The sequence below is a fragment of the Scyliorhinus torazame genome, chromosome 6 (genome assembly GCF_047496885.1).
Source record: "Scyliorhinus torazame isolate Kashiwa2021f chromosome 6, sScyTor2.1, whole genome shotgun sequence".
In the NCBI taxonomy this organism is placed as follows: domain Eukaryota; kingdom Metazoa; phylum Chordata; class Chondrichthyes; order Carcharhiniformes; family Scyliorhinidae; genus Scyliorhinus; species Scyliorhinus torazame.
This window is the reverse complement of record NC_092712.1, coordinates 104,570,279-104,595,137: the sequence shown is the minus strand read 5'-3', so window position 1 is coordinate 104,595,137 and position 24,859 is coordinate 104,570,279. Positions and strand designations below refer to the sequence as shown.

Genomic DNA, 24,859 nt, shown 5'->3' with positions numbered 1-24,859 from the left:
GGGGGCTGATACAATTTAACGTCGTTCACCGGGCTCACATGACAGTGGCCCAGATGAGAAGATTTTTTGGGATGGAAAACAGGTGTGCAAAATGTGCGGGAGGACCAGCGAATAATGTCCACATGTTCTGGACATGTCCGAAGCTTAGGGGATTGTGGCAGGGGTTTGCAGATGTCATGTCCACGGTGTTAAAAACAAGGGTGGCGCTGAGTCCAGAGGTGGCGATTTTCGGGGTGTCGGAAGACCCGGGAATCCAGGAGGAGAAAGAGGCAGATGTTCTGGCCTTTGCTTCCCTGGTAGCCCGGAGACGGATACTATTAGCTTGGAGGGACTCAAAGCCCCCGAAGTCGGAGACCCGGCTCGGACATGGCTAGGTTTCTCTGTTTGGAAAAAAAAATCAAGTTCGTCTTGAGAGGGTCACTGTTAGGGTTCGCCCGGAGGTGGCAACCGTTCGTCGACTGCTTCATGGAAAATTAATCGTCAGCAGAAGGCGGGGTTAATTTAGCTTAGAGTAGGGGGTTAATAAAGGTGGGACCTGTAAGGGAGGGAGACTGCTTTTGCACTATGTTTATAGTTTCATGTACATTGTTTATTGTGTTGTTGTTGTAATACCAAAAAATACCTCCATAAAATGTTTATTTAAAAAAAAGTATTCAGATAATGGCAGAAATATAAAATAGTTGTTTGACTCAGTATTCACCAGGGAGATGAACAAGGTAGCAATGACATTAGAGGAAAGGGATCAAAGAAAAAGATATTTAAGATTAAATTTTTTATAAACCAAATAGAATTTAGGATTAAACTATGATCTGGATGGATTGCCATCCACACTCTTTAAGGTTGTGGAAGTTAGATAGCAGAAGCACAATTACGTGTATGGAAAATCATTTAGAAAAAGGAAATAATGCCAGAGGACTAATGGGTAGCTAATGCAATTTATATATTCAAAAAAGGGAATTAAGACCAAGTCCAGGGAGTGATTGACCAATTAACTTAATGCCAATGGTAGGAAAGAAAATTGAATTATTACACAAAGATGTAATAAGAAAATACCAGGAAACCAGAAAAAAAATTTAAGAGAAGGCAGGAGAGTACGGCATAATACTGTTTGATCTGGTGACAGTTGGCTGAACCAAATGTGTGTCAGATATGCTAAAGACTATGTCAAGGGAATGAAGAGGATTCTCTACTGGGGAATAATTAGGATGGGAAGGTTCACTGTTTTTCTGGCATAAGTGCATCAACAGTGGATTGTGCCTATTTATGGTTGAAGGAATATCATGACAAATCGAAGGGCGAAGACCAGGTGGCTGCCAGCTTTAAAATGCAATCATGAGTGACTGAGTGGGCAGGGGAAAAAAGTTTGTTTTCCAGAAGCAGATGCAGAAGTAGTGGTTAAAGATGGCCTTGTCGGAGATCAAGACCATGTAAGTGGAAAGGTTACATGAGGGGGCAATGTGAAGAGGAATATAGAAAGGACTGTTCATATGGAGGGAGAGGTTTAGGGAGGACTGAAATCACAGCAGGGCTCAGTGAGAGTTAATGGGCTGGATTCTCCGACAGGTGGATTCTCTGTTTCGCCGGCAGCGCACTCACGCCTGCAGATTTACCAACGGTGTGGGGGTGCCCACAATGGGAAACTCCATTGGCTAGCTGCCGGGACGGAGAATCCTGCTGCTGGTGGGGGCGTGCTGCACCGGAAAACGGAAGCAGCGGGACGGAGAGTCCTGCCCAATATTTACTTTTAAAATCAATTCATGGGACGTGGTGGTGCTGGCAATATTAGAATTTGATGCCCAACCCTAATTGCCCTCAAGGAGTGGTAATGAGCTGCCTTCTTGAACTGTTGCAATCTATGTGTTGTAGGTACTCTTATAATGCTGTTAGGAAGATGGTATCCCTCTTAGTTAGTGATTATCAGAGGCAGAGAGGGGCTTGCACGGGCAGTAAGGAACGAGAATTTTCAAAAAGGACAGACCAGAGAGATTGAAGATAAAGATAGAAGATGTGGTTGTGGGGTTTAATGACTCAGAGGAGGCTGGTGATAAGCTAACATAGATTTATTTACACTATTTCCAAAGGTCTGCATAACGCAGCATATCGCTCCCAGTGCAATCCTAGCTGGGAAGTCTAACCACACCAAGCCCTGTTTTGGGCCTGTTTTCATGTTAGCTCATAATGAGCCCTTGGTGTTTGGCCTCCGCCCCCTACCTGGGAAGCTAGTACTCCACGAGTCCCACGGGTCTTTGTGGGGGTTATGACATGGAGGAAAAGGAAGAAAACAGGTGTTACTTGGTGATAAAGGGTCAGACTGATACTGTGCCATTTGGCAATTTTGTGGGACAGCAGGGAAATTAGTCATGATCTAGAATGGTGGAAGGGGCCCAAAGGAAAAATAGAATCATAAAATTTTACAGCACAGAGGAGGTCATTCGGCCCATCGTGTCTGCACCAGCTCACAAATGAGCAACCTAGCTAGCCCTATTCCCCAGCCCTATCTCCGTAGCCATTTAAATTAATCACTTTCAAATATATATCTAGCTCTCTTTTGAAACCTCCTATGGAATCCACCTCCTTCACTCTCCCAGGCACCACATTCCAAATACCCAAAACTCTGAGAAAATAAGTTTCTCCTCCTCTCACTCCTAGCTCTCTTACTGACCATCTTGAAATTGTGACCACAAGTCACAATGCCCATCTATACCTATCCTCTGTTTCCTATCTCTTAGCTAACGTCTAATCCATGCCGCTAAGTACCAATCAATCCCAAATTTTTCTAATTTGTTAACCGATCTCCCATGTGGCACTGCATCAAATGCTTTCTGAAAGTCCAAATATACAACATCCACAGCATTATCCTCATGTGCTGCCTGTGTTATCTTGTTAAAGAACTCAATTAAATTTGTCAGACGTGACCTCTCCTTGACAAAGCCACGTTGACTGTCTAATGTTAATTATTTTTTCTAAGTGTATATTCTTCATCTCCCATATTATGGCCTCCATCAATTTTCCCACTATTTTTAAGAATGTATTTTACTCCAAACTCAAACCAAATTCTGTTACAATGAACATCAACACATACCATTAAAAACCAGTTTGTAAAAATGTTTCCCTTTTATATCCCTCCCTCCCTCACCACCTCCCCAGTGACAAACTGTTCCTTAAACATGAATATGAACGGATCCCATCACACACAGAGCCCTTCCTCAGACCCTCTTAGGGCAACTTCAGAGAGTCGTGAACACCACCCAGTCCATCACACAAACCTGCCTCCCATCCATTGACTCCATTTACACCTCCAGCTGCCTGGGGAAAGCGGGCAGTATAATCAAAGACCCCTCCCACCCGGCTGACTCACTCTTCCAACTTCTTCCATCAGGCAGGAGATACAGAACGGTATTTGGGCAGCACGGTAGCATTGTGGTTAGCACAATTGCTTCACAGCTCCAGGGTCCCAGGTTCGATCCCGGCTTGGGTCACTGTCTGTGCGGAGTCTGCACGTTCTCCCCGTGTGTGCGTGGGTTTCCTCCGGGTGCTCCGGTTTCCTCCCACAGTCCAAAGATGTGCGTGTTAGGTGGATTGGCCATGCTAAATTGCCCTTAGTGTCCAAAATTGCCCTTCGTGTTGGGTGGGGTTACTGGGTTATGGGGATAGGGTGGAGGTGTGGGCTTGGGTAGGGTGCTCTTTCAAAGAGCCGGTGCAGACTCGATGGGCCGAATGGCCTCCTTCTGCACTGTAAATTCTAAAAAAAAAAGAAGTCTGAGAACACACAGGAACAGACCAAAAGCAGCTTTTTCCCCCCTGTTACGACTCCTAAATGACCCTCTTATGGACTGACCACATTAACACTACACCATGTATGCTTCATCCGATGCCAGTGCTTATGTAGTTACATTGTATACCTAGCATTGCCCTATTATGTATTTTCTTTTCTTCCATTGTACTTAATGATCTGTTGAGCTGCTCGCAGAAAAATACTTTTCACTGTACCTCGGTACACGTGACAATAAACCCAACATCCAAACTTAATCTTCTCCAGACTCAGAAATGTATGTACGTCTCTCATCCACACTGCCACCCCTGGTGGTGGTGCTGACTGACAGTTCAGCAGTATCCTAAGCTGGGAAATCAAGGAGGTGAAGGCCACCACATCGCACCCCCCCCCCCCCCCCCCCCCCACGGCAGCTCCGGCATTTCCGACACACCAATATTGCCGCCAAGGCGCATGGCGTTACCACAACCCCAATATCTCTGACAAAGCCTTAAACACCCACCAACAAAACCCATCCAGTTTCACCGCCCTCCCCCAGAACATGTGGGCATGATATGCCGGCCCCCTCCCACAATTCTCACAAAGATCCTCCAGGAAGAATCCATTCATCTGGGCTTGCGTCATGAGCACCCTGCGCACCACCTTAAATTGCATGAGACTCATCCTTGCTCACAAGGAGGTCACATCGACCTGGCACAGCACCTCGCTACATATCCCCCATCCTAGCTCGATGCTCAGCTCCTCTTCCCACTTGCCCTTAATCCTATCCACTAATGCCGTCTTTTTCTTTCCCAGCCATCCATACTTTCTTTCCCAGCCATCCATAAATATCCCTAATCCTCACCCATCTGGAACCAGCAGTTTTTCCAGCAGCGAACATTCTGGAAACGAAGGGAACACAGATAGTTATTTCCGTACAAATTCCTGCAAGTATCAGAACTCAATTGCCCTAGGCAATTCAAATTTCCCTTGAATCTCCACCCACTCTTCTGAAAACAGGCCCCTCACTCATCTTACTCCTATTCATCACCACCTCTCATACATCCTGTCCGTCCTGCTGGGCGCAAACCTGTGGTTCCCACACAATGGGGCCAGCACCGACCCCGTCCCAACTTAAAGTGCTGGTTCCAAATCTTTATTGACAAGAACACCACTGGGCCATTAGGGTACTACCCCGGGAGAAATGGGAGCGGGGCCATTTGCATGGCTCTCCGACTCGACCCCTTCCCACTCTGACACCGTGCCCCCCCCCACCACCACTGCCTCACCTTCTTCACATTAGCTGCTTAGTAGCATTGCAGCAAATTCGCAAGCGCTTTCCTCCCGACTCACCTTTTCCTCTGCAACAGTGCCCCACTAACCCATGGTTTCTTACCCAGCCCATACAATCTTGGAGATTAGTCCATCCACTCTCCAAAAACAGGCTTTGCGAAGAAAAATTGGGAGCGATTGAAATATAAATATAAACCAGAGCAACAAGTTCATCTTTACAACCTATACCCTCCCTGCCAGCGACGATGGCAATGCATCTCAGCTCTTTAGATCCCCCTTGACACCCTCCACTGTTAGATTCCATCTGTGCATCATTACCCACTCATGTGCCACCTGGATCCACAAATACATAAACCGAACATTCGCAATCTTGAACGGCAGGTCCCCCAGATTCATGTTCCTTCCTTTCTCATTCCTCTCTCTTTCCTACATTCATTCTGCACCCGGAGAAGGCCTCAGGTTTTCCCAGCAGCGTTATATTTCTTTGCATTCTATCCAACGGATCCAATATATATAGCAGTACGGTCAACTGCATATAACAGCACCCTGTGCTTCCTCCTGGAGCACCCCCCCCCCCTCCCAATACCCTGCCACTCCGGCGAGGCCTGGAGCGCAACCGGCAACGGCTCTATTGCCAGTGCAAACAATAATGGTTACAGCAGCCACCCCTGCTCGTTCCCTATGTAGCATAAAAAATCTTGACTCCACCCCACTCGTTCGTATACTTGCCTGGGGGGGGGGGGGGGGGGGGGGTGCATAGAGCAATTGTACCCATGCCAAAAATATTGGCCCGAATCCAAACTTCCTCAAGGTCTCGAACAAATACTGCCACTCAACATGATCAAAGGCCTTCTCCACATCCATCGATACTATCACCTCCGGCATCCTGCTGCCCGATGGGGTCATGACCACATTCAATAAATAGCCTCTCGACGTTGCTGGATAACTGCCGCTCCTTCACAAACCCTATTGGACCTTCTGCCACTATCTCCGTCACACACTCCTCCAGTCGCAGTAACCTGGCTAGAATCTTCACATCCATATTTAATAACAAGATGGGCCTGTATGATCTGCATTCCAATGGTTCTTTATCTTTCCTAGGAATCAAAGAGAGAGAAGCCTGCGCCAGCATATCCAGCAGCACCCCCCTTTCCAAGCCTCATTAAACATACTCAGGAGATGCAGGGCCAATTCCCCCAAAAGTTTTCCCAACATTGATGTCAAGTTGACAGGTCTGTAGTTTCCTGTGTTACCTTTTGCCCCTTTCTTGAACAACAGTGTCACATTTGCAATCCTCCAGTGCCCCGCGACTAATCCTGTACTGCATTTACATCCCAAGAACAAATAATAAGCAAGTACTTGACAGCAGATTTCAGTGACCATTGTCAACATCTTCAAAAGTATTGAAATAATTGATGGTCTATGGAGTACTTTACTTTCTAACAATTCCAAAAGTGACGTCGAAGACTTATTTGGGAAGTTTGATTGCCTTGGTTCAGTTGGCAATCTTATCCAAGTCATGGGTTTAAACCAGACTCCAGGAATTAAGCACATAATTTCCTCTGATACTTAGATTCAGATAGTGACGGGTTGCAATGTCAGGATGTTGTTTTTTGTCTGAGACTTTAAACCAAGCATCTGACAGTCTGCTCAGGTGGATGTAAAGGATCCCATGGGAGCTATTTGAAGATGATCCCCTGATGGACTGGCCAATATTTATCGCACAGCTAACTTCACTAAAATAACATGACATGGTCAATTATCTCATTGAAACACTGCTGTGCTCAAATTAGCTACATTGGTGCTTTAAAAAAATGTTCCACTGTTTATTAAGTTCTTTGGCACATCCCGAGGTCATGAAAGGAACGATATAAATGTAAGTACTTTCCATTTACATGATTATCTTGATTTGGGAGGCAACATAATCCAGCCTATAATGTTACCATACTGGCTGAAAGATTCACTCCATAGATTACTTTCAGAGGACTGGTAAACATCAGTTAAGAATGGAACCGATATCGGTCTCAAAGCATTCCTTTAGCATCACTGTTAAATTCCTCTTGATTCACAGAGTGGATAACAGCATCACGCATTTTATATGTTGCTGCTCACATAAAGCAAGACTTTAAAGTGCTTTACATAGGGAAGAGAAGTGATTGCTAAACAAAGAGCAATAATGAATGTGGTTGAGAGACAGATTGAGAAAGGGAGATACTGAAAATAATTTTATTTTGGCAAAGTGCAGAAAAGAGTGAGAGCAAGACAAAATGGTTTGGAAGAGTACCCAGACTGCAGATTAACTGCTCAAGAAAGAAGGGAAGGAAACAGTCACAATAAAATTAATGGAGTAGAACATAGAACATAACAGTGCAGTACAGGCCCTTTGGCCCTCGATGTTGCGCCGACCTGTGAAACCACTCTAAAGCCCATGTACACTATTCCCTTATCGTCCATATGTCTATCCAATGACCATGTGAATGCCCTTAGTGTTGGCGAGTCCACGACTGTTACAGGCAGGGCATTCCACGCCCTTACTACTCTCGGAGTAAAGAACCTACCTCTGACATCTGTCCTATATCTATCTCCCCTCAATTTAAAGCTATGTCCCCTCGTGCTAGACATCACCATCCGAGGAAAAAGGCTCTCACTGTTCACCCTATCCAATCCTCTGATCATCTTGTATGCCTCAATTAAGTCACCTCTTAACCTTCTTCTCTCTAACGAAAACAGCCTCAAGTCCCTCAGCCTTTCCTCATAAGATCTTCCCTCCGTACCAGGCAACATTCTGGTAAATCTCCTCTGCACCCTTTCCAATGCTTCCACATCCTTCCTATAATGCGGCGACCAGAATTGCACGCAATACAACAAATGCAGCCGCACCAGAGTTTTGTACAGCTGCAACATGACCTCATGGCTCCGAAACTCAATCCCGCTACCAATAAAAGCTAACACACCGTACGCCTTCTTAACAACCCTCTCAACCTGAGTGACAACTTTCAGGGATCTATGTACATGGACACCGAGATCTCTCTGCTCATCCACACTGCCAAGAATCTTACCATTAGCCCAGTACACTGTCTTCCTGTTATTCCTTCCAAAATGAATCACCTCACACTTTTCTGCATTAAACTCCATTTGCCACCTCTCAGCCCAGCGCTGCAGCTTATCTATGTCCCTCTGTAACTTGTAACATCCGCACTGTCCACAACTCCACCGACTTTAGTGTAATCTGCAAATTTACTCACCCATCCTTCTACGCCCTCCTCCAGGTCATTTATAAAAATGACAAACAGCAGTGGCCCCAAAACGAATCCTTGTGGTACACCACTAGTAACTGGACTCCAGTCTGAACACTTCCCATCAATCACCACCCTTTGTCTTCTTCCAGCTAGTCAATATCTGATCCAAACTACTAAATCTCCCTGAATCCCATGCCTCCATATTTTCTGCAGTAGCCTACCGTGGGGAACCTTATCAAACGCTTTACTGAAATCCATATACACCACATCAACTGCTTTACCCTCATCCACCTGTTTGGTCACCTTCTCAAAGAACTCAATAAGGTTTGTGAGGCACGACCTACCCTTCACAAAACCGTGTTGACTATCTCTAATCAAATTATTCCTTTCCAGATGATTATACACCCTATCTCTTATAAACCTTTCCAAGATTTTGCCCACAACAGAAGTAAGGCTCACTGGTCTATAGTTACCGGGGTTGTCTCTACGCCCCTTCTTGAACAAGGGGACAACATTTGCTATCCTCCAGTCTTCTGGCACTATTCCTGGAGAAAAAGATGGCTTAAAGATCAAAGCCAAAGGCTCAGCAAACTCCTCCCTAGCTTCCCAGAGAATCCTAGGATAAATTCCATCCAGCCCAGGGGACTTATCTATTTTCACACTTTCCAGAATTGCCAACACCTCTTCCTTATGAACCTTCTCGTCTAGTAGCCTGAATCTCAGTATTCTCCTCGACAACATTGTCTTTTTCCTGTGTGAATACTGACAAAAAATATTCATTTAGCACCTCTCCTATCTCCTCGGACTCCAAGCACAGCTTCCCACTACTGTCCTTGACTGGCCTTACTCTTACCCTAGTCATTCTTTTATTCCGGACATATCTATAGAAAGCTTTAGGGTTATCCTTGATCCTACCTGCCAAAGACTTCTCATGTCCCCTCCTGGCTCTTCTTCGCTCTCTCTTTAGGTTCTTCCTAGCTAACTTGTAACTCTCGAGCGCCCTTACTGAACCTTCATGTCTCATTGTTACATAAGCCGCCTTCTTCCTCTTGACAAGTGTTTTGACTGCTTTAGTAAACCACGGTTCCCTTGCCGACCACTTCCTCCCTGCCTGACAGGTACATACTTATCAAGGACACGCAGTAGCTGTTCCTTGAACAAGCTCCACATTTCCATTGTGCCCATCCCCTGCAGTTTTCCTCTCCATCCGATGCATCCTAAGTCTTGCCTCATCGCATCATAATTGCCTTTCCCCCAGATATAACTCTTGCCCTGCGGTATATACCTATCCCTTTCCATCATTAGAGTGAGAGTGGAGAAAATTTCCCAAATATTCAGACAATGCCATGAATGGATTTGAAAACGAGGAAGTTTGTGAAGTCTATTAATACAAGGATCGACAACCACTGGAGCATGGTAGGTCTAAGTCGGAAGCATGTGGGATGTTTGGTAGGAATGTGGAAGGCGATTTGAGATCAGCTGAAGTTTGTGAAATTTGGGAGTTGGGAAGAATGTCAAGATCGAATGAGGAATCATTCCTTGAGGTGATGAATACACTGAAGAGGTTTTAAACAGTGTTCCAGTTTAAACAGAAGAATATTCCAGCAGCAAAAGTGAGGAGAAAGGCTTAGCAACAAATCAGATGCCGAGAATAAATTTCAATTATGGATAAGAGAACAACTTGTGCAATGCCAGATTCAGTCAGGGAGGTTGATGGAGTCAGATTTGTTGCCTAACTATGGTTTCAGTTTTGTTAAAGATGAGTTTCAGCAACTTCCAAGACTTGGTCAGACAGGCAGATAGATTGTACAGTAACTTAAACTCTTAACAGAACATCATGGTGACAAAGGTTTGGTGTAATTGGCAGGCAAGGAAGCAGAGTTTATTCATGTGGATGATGTAATCAAGGGGTTAAAAACATGGAAAATAGGTGCATGAGTAGGCCATTTGGCCCTTCGAGCCTACACCACCATTGAATATGATACATAGAACATACAGGGCGGAAGGAGGCCATTCGGCCCATCGAGTCTGCACCGACCCACTTAAGCCCTCACTTCGCCCCTATCCCCCTAACCCAATAACCCCTCCTAATCTTTTTTGGACACTAAGGGCAATTTAGCATGGCCAATCCATCTAACCTGCACGTCATTGGACTGTGGGAGGAAACTGGAGCACCCGGGAGGAAACCCACGCAGACACGGGGAGAATATGCAGACTCCGCACAGACAGTGACCCAGCAGGGAATCAAACCTGGGACCCTGATGCTGTGAAGCCACGGTGCTAACCACTATGCTATCATGGTTGATCATGCAAATTCAGTATCCCACTCCCGCATTTTCTCCATACCCGTTGATCCCTTTAGCCACAAGGGCCACATCCAGCTCCCTCTTGAATATATCCAACAAACTGGCCCCAATAACTTTCTGTGGTAGAGAATTCCACAAGTTCACAACTCTGAGACAAGAAGTTCTTCCTTATCTCAGCCCACACAGTAGCGTGAAAGATTAGTTTTTGAAGTAGTCATATAGCTGTGGATAAAGGGAAACCAGTGGATGTACTGTACTTGGATTTCAAGAAGGCATTTGATAAGGTGCCACATCAAAGGTTATTGCAGAAAATAAAAGCTCATGGTCCAAGGGGTAACTTATTGTCAAAGATAGACAGGTGGCTAGCTAACAGGAAACAGTTGGCAGAAATGGGATTTTTTTTCTGGCAGGATGTAACAAATGGTGTGCCACTGGGATCACTGCTAGGGCCTTAATCTTTTACAATTTATATAAATTATTTGGCTGAAGGGGCCAATGATATGGTTGCAAAATTTTCTGATGACACAAAGGTAAGTAGGAAAGTAAATTCTGAAGATGTAAGGAGGCTACAAAGGGAAATGGATAGATTAAGTGTGTTGGCAAAGATCTGGCAAATGGAGTATAATGTGGGAAAATGTGAAATGGTCCATTTTGGCAGGAAGGATAAAAATGAAACGTATTATTTAAATGGTGAGTGATTGCAGAGCTCTGAGGTTCATAGGGATCTGGGTGTATTTATGCATGAATCACAAAAGGCTAGTATACAGGTTACAGCAAGTAATTAGGAAAGCTAATGGAATGTTATGGTTTATTGTGAGGGGAGTGGATTACAAAGGTGGGAGGTTATGCTGCAGTTATGCAGGGCATTTGTGAGACAGCACCTGGAGTACTCTGTACACTATTGGTCTCCTCATTTAAAAGGTGTAAATTCCTTGGAAGCAGTTCAGAGAAGTTTACAAGTCTAATACCTAGAATGGGCAGGTTGACTAATGAGGAAGGGTTGGACAAGTTAGGCTTGTAGTCACTGACAGGGCGGCACGTGGTGCAGTGGTTAGCACTGGGACTGCGGCGCTGAGGACCCGGATTTGATCTTATTGAATGGAGGAACAGGCGTGAGGGGCTCAAAAGCCCACTCCTAATTCATATGTTGAATAGGAGCAAGGACAGCTCCAAAATCAATTCAATCCAAGTACGAGGGATCTATAAAATTAACACAGAATAAATTATAAACATGGATTCGGTTAATCAATGCTATAAATTCATAAATTAATTTTTAATTTGGGGCTGGCCCATTTACAACTAATTAGCATTATTAGTAAAACAATGAGCAATTTCATCAGGTTTTTGGGGTAATCTGTTCTGATATTAACCTAACTACAAAAATTGGAAGTGGAAAGTAACTAGTTTATTGATGAACAAGATGTTTATTACTAAACAATTGAGACCAACGAGTTTGGAAGAATGAGAAAAAACAGCAAGGCCAAATACAGTAGTACCTCAAATCTGGCTGTCCAAAAACCAGACTTGTCAGAAAGCTGGCCATTTTAGCATGTGCCATGCATAAATTTTAACTAAAAAGAACTTACCTGGACTATTTGGCTAGGTGCTCACCTGACTAGTTACCCGCTTCGCTGCTTGTTGTGCACCGGTCTATTTCCATGCTGAGAGTCTTGACCACAATCCGACTTGAGCCAAGCCACCATGGCCTGAATCGCCCAACCCAAAATCTGAAATCTGGTACAGCTTTGGTGCTGACGCTGTTTTGTGGGACACTGTACCTGTGTTCTTTCACATCTGGGACTGAGTTGAAATCCATTCTTTCCTGATTTGAATGGAGTCTGTTACTGACCAACATTGCTGTGTGAAATGACTGAATAGTTGTACTCTGCGAGTTTATGGCGCAAATAAATGCCAATAAGTAGGCATAGATGGACAACTTAATTCCTTCGGGCATTAAGGATGTTTGGTAAAATATTGTGTTAGTGTAGTACATCCAGTCTTATGTGACTGGGTGGCATTTTAATCTATTTTTGATGCTATTGGCTATCAAAAGCAGGATGTATTCTACTTCCCAGGAATGCCTTTACTGTTAGAAACTCACAAAAAAAGCATTTAACAAAAATAACTATGCTAGCAGTTTTGTTCATCCTTACCTGTTGATATGCCCAGTTGAGTAATTTGTATCTGTAGGATCTTCTCATAGGATAGCATAGACTGAAGAACGCATGCAGCACAGCATAAAAGAAGCTGAGGAGTCCTAGTTGTTTCCGCACTAACATCCATTGAGCTAGCCACTGAGGGAAACGTCTATATTTGGTACCAAAATGGAGCTGGAAAGTGGCTGCCAAAATTCCTGGTAAATAAACTAAAGCCAATAGTGTAATGGCAACAACTGGAAGAACTTTGTTCATGACTAAAATGGGAATTTTATAAAATACGTTTTTGTTTTCAGCTACATAGGGATGAATGATATCCCTCAGTAAAGTATATGTGAAAACGATAATGGACAGTCCCCCAGCCAGCTTGACAGGAAAGTGCCAGAGTGGGAAAAGCTCCAGTTGTCTATCCAGTTGTGAGGGATATTCAAAGTCATCAAAAGGCGGTTGATTCAACAATGTCATATTTCCTTTCGATAGCCTGGAATTCTATAACACAAATTAAGAGCTCAGGTCAGCAAACAAATCAAAGTACTTGGTTTTCAAACACAGATCTTCCTTTCCTGTGTTCTATATACACTGAACTTCAATAACTGGGCAAGTTATACACACAGCTATCCACCTTTAGAGGAGTCAATCGGAATATTCAATTAATGCTGACAGTCGGTTGTTAAATAATTTACATGGTTAAGGACATTACATGGATATTTTGACTGATAAAGATTTGAAAGCAATCCTCCACTCAGCACACTTAAGTATTAAATTGCACAGATTTGGAAAGACTAAACAATCTCTTACATTTCTTTGTTACAACTTATGCTCTCATCGCCCTCCTCCCTATATCACTCCGAACAGCATTGTAAATATTCAGTGAGAACAGAAGATGATGGAGTTACCGAACAGGTCAGGCAGTATTTGTGGAGAGCGAGAAACAAGTGGGACGGTTTGGACCTACGATGGGCGACAGCACAAACAGCGACATTGGTGCAAACTCTTGTGAGATCAGGGAACATAAATCTCGCTGGCGAGATCTCGTTTTCTGATTTTACACGCCCCTCACTGGTGATGTAATAATAACAATCTTTATAATAATCGATATTATTATCACAAGTAGGCTTACATTAACACTGCAATGAAGTTACTGTGAAAATCCCCTAGTCGCCACATTCTGGCATCTGTTCGGGTACACAGAGACAGAATTCAGCATGTCCAATTCACCTAACAGCACGTCTTTCGGGATTTGTGGGAGGAAACCGGAGCACCCGGAGGAAACCCACGCAGACACAGGGAGAACGTGCAGACTCCACACAGACAGCCGGGAATCGAACCTGGGATCCTGGCGCTGTGAAGCAACAGTGCTAACCACTGTGCTACCGGGCCACCCATGTAACGAGGTTCCTGCCCACAAAGGATAAGAACCTAATTTTAATACATTTTAATTATAATTCCCATGCCACCTGATCCCCCTTCACGGAATATTCATATCTCGCCAATGTGACATCATGCCCTCAAGGTTTATAAAGGCGTGAATCAGTTGAGGGAATCGCTCTGGGGGCACAAAGATAAGTATAGCCCCCGAGGGAAAAGAGAAATGCCTGGGCAGTGCCCACCGTACAATTTGGCACTGCCCTGGCACAGATTGGCAGTGCCAGAGGTGGGGGGTGGAGGAAACCCCAACGCTTGTGCTATGATGGTGGTGGAGCTGGCTTTACCCACCCTATCAGTCCCGCCCTGTCAGAGTGATGGCGTGAACACCACTGATTTCAGTCAGAGCCTGGCACTCTAGGTGAGGTTCTCTGGTCTCCCCACAGCGTCGTTCCCAGCGGCTGGATGCAGCTCGCCATTGACCAGTGGAGGAATTTTTACCCCCCTCCCCGGTGGCCAATGGGATTTCCCACGCTGGGGGAAACTCATGGTGGGGGTGCGCCATTGGTGGGACCGGAAAATCCCGCCGTTGTGAGCAGCTGGAAGATCACACCCTCTGGAAAAATATGGGAAAATTCCGCCCAGGCGATAACCGGCAGATTTTTCCCCTCCCATCCATGATGGGTTTGAGGCATGCTGGAGTGGAGAATCCAGCCAGGGCAAAAAGTTGGAAATTTGCCAGCCTTAAATCATAGAATTTACAGTGCAGAAGGAGGCCATTTGGCCCATCGAGTCTGCACTGACCCTTGGAAAGAGCACCCTACTTAATTAAGCCCACACCTCCACCCTATTCTCGTAACCCCACATAACCTTTTTGGACACTAAGGACAATTTAGCATGGCCAATCCACCTAACCTGCACATTTTGGGCTGTGGGAGGAAACCGGAGCACCCGGAGGAAACCAACGCAGACACTGGGAGAACGTGCAGACTCCGCACAGACAGTGACCCAAGCTGGGAATCGAACCTGGGACCCTGGAGCTGTGACGCAACTGTGCTAACCACTGTTCTACCATGCTGCCCAAATCGGTTTGCAATTCTCCCAATGGCTGGGTCAGGTGGCCCACAGCCTAGTGGTGTGAATTCCATTTACATTCATTAGCATCTTATGAATGCTCATTAAAAACAAGTTGCTCGCTGGAATCTCCTCACACCTTCCAATCTTGCGTGATTCGCAGTGGGAAACTACATTGGCCTCAAACCTTAGTTCACTTGTGACTTCCGAGGTGAGTGAAACATGCATAGCCTACCTGCCATAGAATGCCATGATGCTGTGGTCTCATGCAGACCTCCACTTCAGACACTGACCAGTACTGTGATTGGGATAGTGGACTGCAGGGACCTTCTGCTCCCAGTGGCTGACACCGTTGTCCACAAGGATACCACTGTACAGTGGTGCTCAGGCGGAACTCCACTTTCACAAAAGCTACCATTCCATCAATATACAACTGCTGTGTGATCATTGAAAGCTCATACTGCACGTTTGTGCATGGTACCTTGGGAGTCGCCATGCCTCCTACATCCAGTTACTCACATGTGCCTGATATTTTCTATGATGTGGAGATGCCGGCTTTGGACTGGGGTTGGCACAGTAAGAAGTCTTACTACACCAGGTTAAAGCCCAACAGGTTTCTTTTGCTTCACTAGCTTTCGGAGTGCAGCTCCTTCATCAGGTGACTCACTTTGGGAGGACTGTCATTGTCACTGTCTGTACCCTCCCCGCCTTTGACAGCGGCAGCACGTCCCATCTTCGGAAATCACCTTTCATCTGTTCTATTAGTCTACCCAAATTCAATTTGTGAAGCTGAACCCATTCCCGTGCCACTTGAATACCCAGGTACCTAAAGCTCTCTCCCACCACCCTGAACGGCATTTCCCCCAATCTCTTCTCCTGCCCACATGCCTGGATCGTATAAACCTTGCTTTTGCCCATATTTAATTTATAACCTGAGAACCGACCAAATTCCTCCAGTATCCCAATAATCCCTCCAATTCCCCCCCCAAAAATCGGGTCTGCTCTTTAGAGAAGCAAATCGTCCGCATAGAGCGAGACTCTGTGTTCCACCCACCTCGTACTATCCCCTGCCAAATGTTTGACGCTCGCGGCGCCATTGCCAATGGCTCTATGGCCAGGACAAATAGTAGTGGAGAGAATGTACACCCCTGTCTCGTCCTCCGATACAAGCTAAAATATTCCGACCGTCCCCGCTTCATCCTTACATTTGCCACCGGTTCCTGATAAAGCAAGCAGACCCAATCCCCAAAACGTTGCCCGAACCCAAACCATCCCAGGACCTTCCACAAATATTTCCACTCCACCCATTCAAAGGCCTTCTTTGCAACCATGGCCACCACAACCTCGACCTCATGCCCCTCTTACATTTAAGAGCCGCCTAATATTGGTCGCCAGGTGTCGCCCCTTAAAATAACCCCGTCTGGTCCTCCCCTATTACCCCTGACACGCAGTCCTCGATCCGTGTGGCCAGGATTTTTGCCAACAGTTTAGCATCCATATTTATGGTTTCTATGACCCATAGCTTTCCCGATCTTTATTCCATTTCAAGATGAGAGAGATCGATGCCTGCGATAACGTCGCGGTGAGCACTCCCAAATCCTTTGACTCGTTAAATGCCTTTACCAAAAGTGTCCCCAGCACCCCGGAAAACCTGTTATAAAATTCCACCGGTTCTGGGGCTTTGCCCGATTGCATGCCCCCACCACCCCCCCCCCCGGCCCCTCTATTAGCTCCCCAAGCCCGATTGAGGTCCCCCCAGCCCCTCCACCAACTCCTTATCCACCTTCGGGAAGTCTAAAACCCCTCCCAAAAAAAATCATCTCATCCCCTCCTCCTCGGTTGGGGGTTCTGATTTATACAGCTTACTATAAAAATCTAGAAACACACCATTCACCCCCGCCGGGTCCAAAACCACCTTCCCACCTGCGTCCCTCACTTTCCATATTTCTCTCGCCACCTCCTGCTTGCTCAACTGATGCGCCAGCCTCCTACTAGCTTTCTCCCCATGCTGGTAGACCGCCACCCTTACCCTCCTCAGCTGCCCCTCCACCTTACTTGTGGACAGGAGCCCAAATTCCAGCTGCAGCCCCTGGCGTTCTTTCAAAAGCCCATCCTCCGGAGTCTCTGCATACCCCCTGTCCACCTGCAAGATTTCTCCCACCAACCTTTCCATCTCCACCCGCCCCGCCGTCTTCTTGTGTGCCCGAATAGAAATAAATTCCCCTCTGATAACTGCCTCCAGCGGCTCCCAGACCACCCCCGCCGACATCTCACCCTTATCTTTGATCTTTATATCCCCCGGATGGCCTCCCTCACCGCTCCCACACCTTCTCCTCCGCTAATAGCCCCACATCCAACCTCCATTGCGGGCACTGGGCCTTTCCATTGCTAACTTGCAAGTCCACCCAGTGCGGGGCGTGGTTTGATACCACTATTGCTGAATATTCAGCATCTACCACCTCTGCCAGCAGTGTTTTTTTCCATCACAAAGAGTCAATCTGGGAATACATCTTCTGTACATGGGAGTAGAATGAAAATTCCTTGCCCCTCGGCCTCCCGAATCGCCACAGATCAACCCCCCCATGTGCTCTATAAACCCCTGGAGCTCCTTCGTCATAGCTGATACCTTCTCTGACCTAGAGCTCAACTGGTCCAACCTTGAGTCAAGAACCATGTTGAAATCTCCCCCCATAATCAATCGATGAGAATCTAGGTCCGGAATCTTCCCCAGCACCCGTCTCATAAATTCCACGTCATCCCAGTTCGGGGCATATTTATTCACCAACACCACAGACATTCCCTCCAGTTTCCCAGACATTCCCACTAATCATAACTCCCCCCCCCCCCCCGCCCCCCCGCCACCCGGTCCGTCTCTATATTCCCCACCTCGAACACCACCTGTTTGTTGACCAAAATCGCCACCCCCTTTGTTTTGAAGTCTGACCCCGAATTAAACAGTTGTCCAACCCACCTCTTCCTCAACGTAATCTGATCCCCCCACCTTCAAATGTGTCTCCTGCAGCATGCCCACATCCGCCTTCAGGTGCCTCAAATGCGCGAACACACGGGCCCTTTTGACTGGCCCATTCAGGGCGTTCCACGTGACCTGCCTGGTCGGGGGGCACCCTGCCCCCCTCCCCTGCCAATTAGCCATAGCCTCTCCTCGGCCAGTCTTCGGCCCATGCCCCGCACCTCCATTGGCCCGCCCTCGGGCGTCCACCGTCATGAACCCTCCTCCTCTTCAACTTTAAAGGCCCCTCCCTATCAGCAATACTGTTCCCCCCCCGCCACCAGATCCCCCCACTCCCCCCCCGTCTGATCTTCAACTCACCGCCCTACCCCCATCCCTTAACAAAGAACGATAAACAGACCAGAGGCCGAAAAAGAGAGAAAAGAAAAGAGAAAAAAAAAGGGTAAAGGACATGGTCTCGAACACCATAAACAAGATTCTCTCCCCCCCCACCCACTGTACAGTACAGTAACTTCACATCTACTCCACCAAAGTTCAAAGTCCTCCTTCTTCTGCGAGCTCATTGTCTCTAACGTACTCCAATGCCTCTTCTGACGTGCCATAGGCGAGCCGGGTACGGTAGTCCGAACTTTACGGCCTTCTTGTATAGGGCCGCCTTGAGCCAGCTCTGCAGCCAGGTCCTGGTATACACGGATCTCGTCACCTTCCCAGATGCAATGCCTCGTCTGTCTGGCCCACCTCATGATACGCTCCTTTTCAAGGAACCGGTGCAACATACCACCATCGCCCTCAACGATTGCGCCCCCCCCCCCCCCCTCGGGGCCTGCGCATCAGCACTCTGTGGGCTCGATCCACCTTCAACGGCCGGTAAAACGCAGCTTCTCAAGCATCTTCCCCACGTACGCACCGGCATCCATTCCTTCGCACCCCTCCGGCAGACATACGATCCAAATGTTCTGCTTGCGTGACCGGTTCTCTGGGTCCTCCACCTTCTCCTGCAGTCGCTTCTGCTGGTCCCGCATCAGTCCCACTTCCGCTGCCATCGAGGCAAACTGATCTGCATGCTCCCCCGCCAGTTCCTCCAACTTCTGGATCGCCTGTCCTTGGGCTGCCAATCTCGTCTCCACGCGGTCAACCACCGCCTTGATCAAGTCCACTGCCCGGGCCAGGTCCTCCAAACTTTCCTTCCATTGTTGGGTGAACTTCTCGTTCAAGAAGCTCACCAACTGGTCCATCGACCACTGAGCCAGCAGGGGCGGCCCCTGCCCTTCTGCTATCCCCGCGTCAGTTGCCAGCACCACACGCGCTCCAACCAACTGATTCCTTCTTTTTCGGGCACTTCTGGTCCGCAGCTCCATAAACTAGGGGGTCAATCTCCTCTCTTCGCACTCCTACACCTTTTGCCTTCACAATTCCAACTGCAGACCGGGGAAAGGGGCGCAAAAAGACTGCCACGAGCGGGAGTTACCACATGTGCGACCACTCACTCCATGGCCACCACCGGAAGTTACATTCAGCACTTTTGTCCATGTTTGAAGCAAGGCTATAATGAGGTCGGGAGCTGAGTCACACTGGCGGAACCTAAACAGGGTGTCAATTCTGCCACTGAGGAGACACAAATGCCGCTCGCACATCAATGCTGATGAGCTGCCCTCACTCAATGGTGTTCCTTGAGGAATAAAAGTTACAATTGCTTACGTCACACACTTCAAATAAAGATTTAAACACATCTCCCTGACATCACACAAGGATTATGGAGACCAATTAACCTCAGGTTGACATCACAGGAATGTTAATCTCACAGTGGGACTGTATCACTGAGTGGGAGGATGGTTAAACCTCGAAATATGAGGATTCCAATATACAAATTCTTCAGTTGACCAAATCATTTACATGACCATCACATATATTCATAAAAGTGCAGTTTCTTTTTACAATGGTGGCACACGTGACCCAAAAGTGACATCAAAATGGCTTAATTTTCCTAACTCTCCGCTATGCCTGGGTGCAGCCCTGACATCTGCAACAGAGGAGGAGGCAAGCTGCTGACGGTTATGTCCTGATGTCTTCAGTTTGGAGGACCTGGCCCGGGCAGTGGACTCGATCAAGACATCCTCTGGTGGCCAGAGGTATGGAAGGCCTTGGCCTGATAGGGATCTCCTGCTCCGGAGCAGAAGTGCCCTAACTATCCGCCTCCAGATTGGAAATCCAGCTCTAGATCTTTCAAGAAATTGGAATCATAGTTGCTTCCTATACATTTTCTATTGCATAAATATGGGGGCCAGAGTTGTTATAGCCTTCTGCACATGTTTGAAACAGAAGGTTCAGTTTTTATAATTTTACATTCATGAGAGCAGCACTTTTCCAGAATTGTTTCTGTTGCTGATGGAAAAGAAATGCTTTATCCTTCAATATTGGACAAAAGAATAGAGTGAGAAGGAGGCACACAGACATGCCGTTCTCACATATAAAAAGGTAGGATCAAGAAAAACAACAAACATTCAGCCATTTGATTTCATCAAAGAAAGTAACAGGACAAGTTGACAAAGCTATTGAAATGTATATGGAATCCATGGTTTTATAAACAGAGGCACTGACTACAAAGGAAAGATGTTATGCCAACCCTCAAATCATTGGTTGGGCCTCAGCTAGAGTATTGACCAAGACTTGCAGTCAGCAGTAAATGAACAATGCTCACATTTACTATGCTATTAGGTACTCACAGAATTTCCCTGGGATTTTGAACTGAGACTTATCCAGCACAGTACCCCATCCAAAGATATGAGCAGGGAAAACAACATGGTGACTCTTCAACTAATCAGAGTGAAGAATCCTCACTAAGGCTCAAGAGTCTAAAACAAGAGGTATGCATTATATTTAGATTGTTAACAAAAATGGAAAGAAAGGTAGGTTCAAGAATGCACTCGAGCAATAAATCTAGGGTGGAATGTGACCCAATACTGGCAACAACCTCTTTTTGGAAGCATTGATGACATATTAAAAATTCACAGATGACAGCCCTAGTTCTGTTTTAAGTGTGCTAAGTGGTAGGTTGGGGCAGGGAGGGGCAGCAGTCGCACAAAAAATATTTTGACACAGCATGTTAACAACTGGAGTTCGCAGTTTTGCAGCAGATTCACATTCAATAGTAAGTAATTTTTAAAAGGAGAAGAAAAATTGTATGGCTACCAGAAAAAAGGAGTGGATTAGTTCAAACAAAGCAGTCGTGGGCACAATGTCGTCCATCTATGCTGAGAAAATTGATAATTTTAGGAATAAGGTGGCATTTAAACTTTTTCCTTCGAACAATAATTTTTCTCAAATTAAGTACTTTGACCGATTACACGTTTGGTTCAATCTGTGGTAATTTTTAATTAATATTCTAATTTTCCTCTGTACTCCCAGATTCTTTTTCGAAAAGCATTGCATCTTTTAGTGGTGGTTAATCCGTGTTAAATTACCTCTTCGTTCTTATGGAAAAGACTGAGTGGCAGCTTTGTATTCAATTAAGCAGCAACATTTCTGCAGGAACTTCGGTACAAATATGCTTTGCCAGTTGCCAGCTTTCTCTCCAGATTATCCCATCATAAGTTAGAAATGAAGTAAAAATATCAAAAAAAATTTATGGTTTAAAGAGGTAGATTACTACAGTTGTTAATAAGAAAAAGCTATTCTTACCACAGAAATAATATTATGGAGCTAAACATATGGGGCGGAATTCACCGTTCCCGACGCCAATGTCACAATCGGCGATCAGGCGGAGAATCTCTTCTGACGCCCAAATCGGGGACGCCGCCAGTTTTGACGTCAGTTTCCTATCCTCCACCCCCTCCAAAATGGCGCCATCACATCATGTGCTACACACTGTTGGAATGGCGTTGGCGGATTACCTGATGGCCCGCCCCGCTGCTGCTCCCCCGATTGGCCAAGTTCCCGACCGTGTGGGGAACATGTGGTCTCAGCGGTCGGGAACCCGGCATGGCGGCTGCGGACTGTGTCCAGCGTCGCCACAGTCGACCGGGAGTCGTGCTGCTGGGGGCGGGGGGGGGGGGGGGGGGCTTCCGTGAGGGCTGGGGGGACTGGTGGGTGTGACCAGTGAAGCACTATTTGGCAGGTCGGGTCCGCGCACAGCCGCCACCATGTTTTACAACGCGACTGCTGCAGGTTGTCACCGTGCGCATGCGCGACCACGGACCTAACCATTATCCAGATGTTTCCATCATGGGAGCCGGGAGTTTTACTCAGCGTGACTGCTAGCCCCTCAGTGGTCGCAGGATGGTGACGGTTCGGCGCCGATTTTGCCGTCGTCAAACACCACAGTTCCCACACCGCCGTTGGTACATAGCCTGGAAAACGGTGAATCCAGCCCATGATTAGAATTGTTTTTCTGAAAGTTATCCATTTAAAGCCACAAAACAGTATACTGGCTAGTATGCACATTTCGTGAGGTGCTAAACCACTGCATGAATATTGGTATCAAAAATATTTTTGGTATATTGGTATCAAAAATGTAATGTCTGGGCTTAAACGAGATATTTTACAGGGAACACATGAACATGCAGTGTAAACAAATAATCTAATTAAGTACAGATGAGAGGGACCCATCTCAGTTTATGGGCCACCCTGCCCAATCTCTCGCCCAGTTTTATTGCCAGACTGGACTTTAAATTAATTCAACATCCTTCCTTTCCTGAAAGTTCCAATTGAGATGTTGAGCACTCCAGGTCCGAGGTTTATTTAGATACTGGTTCAAAGTTTATGCTTTAGCCCATGCCCATTGTTCTACTGGTCTTGAATTAATCAGAAGTTGTATCATAGATTATCATAGAATTTATAGTGCAGAAGGAGGCCATTCGGCCCATCGAATCTGCACCGGCTCTTGGAAAGAGCACCCCACCCAAGGTCAACACCTCCACCCTCTCCCCATAACCCAGTAACCCCACTCAACACTAAGGGTAATTTTGGACACTAAGGGCAATTTATCATGGCCAATCCATTTTACTACGGCTAAAAGGTGGGACTCATCCAACAGGGAGATGTGGACAATCCCTCAGGAACGTGTTATTCCAGGAAAAGGAATATAGAGAATGTCCAGCTGGGATGAGCTCTGGGGAGGGAAGGCCAAAGGATGGAGGATCCACAGGGTCAACCTGCTCAGCAAAGTGAGTAGTGGGTGGGACATACAGAACTCAGGCTACACAAGTACCTAAAATCTATATTTACATGGCTCTTGTTTGTCATCCTAAACATGTGAACTATAGTCTTCATTCTAGTTTAATAACTGAAAATTATTTCCTTCTGGTATATTATATTGCAAAATAAGAAAAATGTGATCCCATTGCTGACGCACCTTTTACATAATACTTCACCTCCAATTTTATATTGCCTTATCTGTTACATTAAGATTAAAATGTGCCTTGAACATACATTAAAAGCTGAAGCTGTTCTTACAGAGATTTGTGTAATTTCTCACATAAAACATGATAGCATCAGAAGCATGAGGGGCAACCGGCTAAAGTAGGATACAAAAGAATAATCAGGACTTATAACATTACAACATTAACTTTTCTGCACTCGTGGGAGTATCATTCACCAGTCTGCAGTTATTTGAATGTGCAGTGTAAATGCAAACTCCTTTTGCCACTATAAATGAGGCTTGGAACATTTAACATTTCTGAAACAACAATAAAAAAGCATTTGCACTATATCATTAGGGCAGCACGGTAGCAGTTTGGTTAGCACTGTTGCTTCACAGCTCCAGGGTCCAAGGTTCGATTCCTGTCTTGGGTCACTGTCTGTGCGGAGTCTGCACGTTTTCCCTGTGTCGGTGTGGGTTTTCTCCAGGTGCTCCGGTTTCCTCACACAAGTCCCAAAAGATTAGGTAATTTGGACATTGTGAATTCTTTTTTGAAATAAATTTAGAGTACCCAATTATTTATTTATTTTCCAATTAAGGGGCAATCCACCTAACCTGCACATCTTTGGGTTGTGGGGGTGAAACCCACGCAGACACGGGGAGAATGTGCAAACTCCACACGGACAGTGATCCAGGGCCGGAATTCGAACCCGGGTCCTCAGTGCCGTGAGGCAGCAATGCTAACCACTGTGCCACCCTGGACATTGTGAATTCTCCCTCTGTGTAACCGAACAGGTGCCAGAATGTGGCGACTAGGGACTTTTCACAGTAACTTCATTGCAGTGTTAATGGAAGCCTACTTGTGAAAATAAAGATTATTAATTAGGGAATTTGGAAGTTTTAAACAAAATGATAGTTATCACCACGAGAGGAGGATAAACGCTCCCTGGTCAGTATTTTTCATAATGACCTGTTCAAATCATGTCACAAGAGATTTATTTATAGAAATGTAAGGCAATTCAGTAAACAGTATTTCTTTAAAAATGACAATTATATTCTAATTCTTACCATTTTCATGTTATTCACGCCACTTGTTGACAATTCCGTTGCACACATTTCATCCTCATTATTTCGTGTGGGGCAGGCGCTCTCAATGTCCATTAGGAGCCACTGTTAATACCTGAAGAAACAGCAAAATAATGTACAGGAATAAAAACAGCAGGTCTGGCAGCATCTGCGGAGAAAAGCAGAGTTAACGTTTCGAGTCCAAAGGATCTACAGGCTAGAATTCCGGCACTGTACAGAAGCAATGTACAAAGTACCGGAATTCTAGCAGAACTCTAAACCT

The 24,859-nt window shown here is 46.0% G+C and overlaps 2 protein-coding genes across 6 annotated transcripts in view; one reads left to right on the top strand and one right to left on the bottom strand.

The window, feature by feature from the left end:
• Positions 1 to 24,859, top strand: part of LOC140424931 (uncharacterized) — a 170,488-nt gene that overhangs the window by 83,159 nt on the left and 62,470 nt on the right. The gene's annotated exons all lie outside the window — the stretch shown is intronic.
• Positions 1 to 24,859, bottom strand: part of LOC140424930 (STEAP1 protein-like) — a 49,705-nt gene that overhangs the window by 24,290 nt on the left and 556 nt on the right. For 2 of the 4 annotated variants that reach the window (XM_072508608.1, XM_072508607.1), the window contains exons 2-3: positions 24,580 to 24,691; positions 12,743 to 13,234 (exon numbers count right to left, since the gene is read on the bottom strand). In XM_072508608.1, coding sequence (XP_072364709.1) covers positions 12,743 to 13,234; positions 24,580 to 24,672 — 585 coding nt within the window. In that variant the 5' untranslated portion in view covers positions 24,673 to 24,691. Of the gene's footprint in view, positions 1 to 12,742; positions 13,235 to 20,878; positions 21,008 to 21,616; positions 21,725 to 24,579; positions 24,695 to 24,859 lie in introns of those variants that run through there. The other 2 variants (XM_072508610.1, XM_072508609.1) reach the window with 2 other exon arrangements.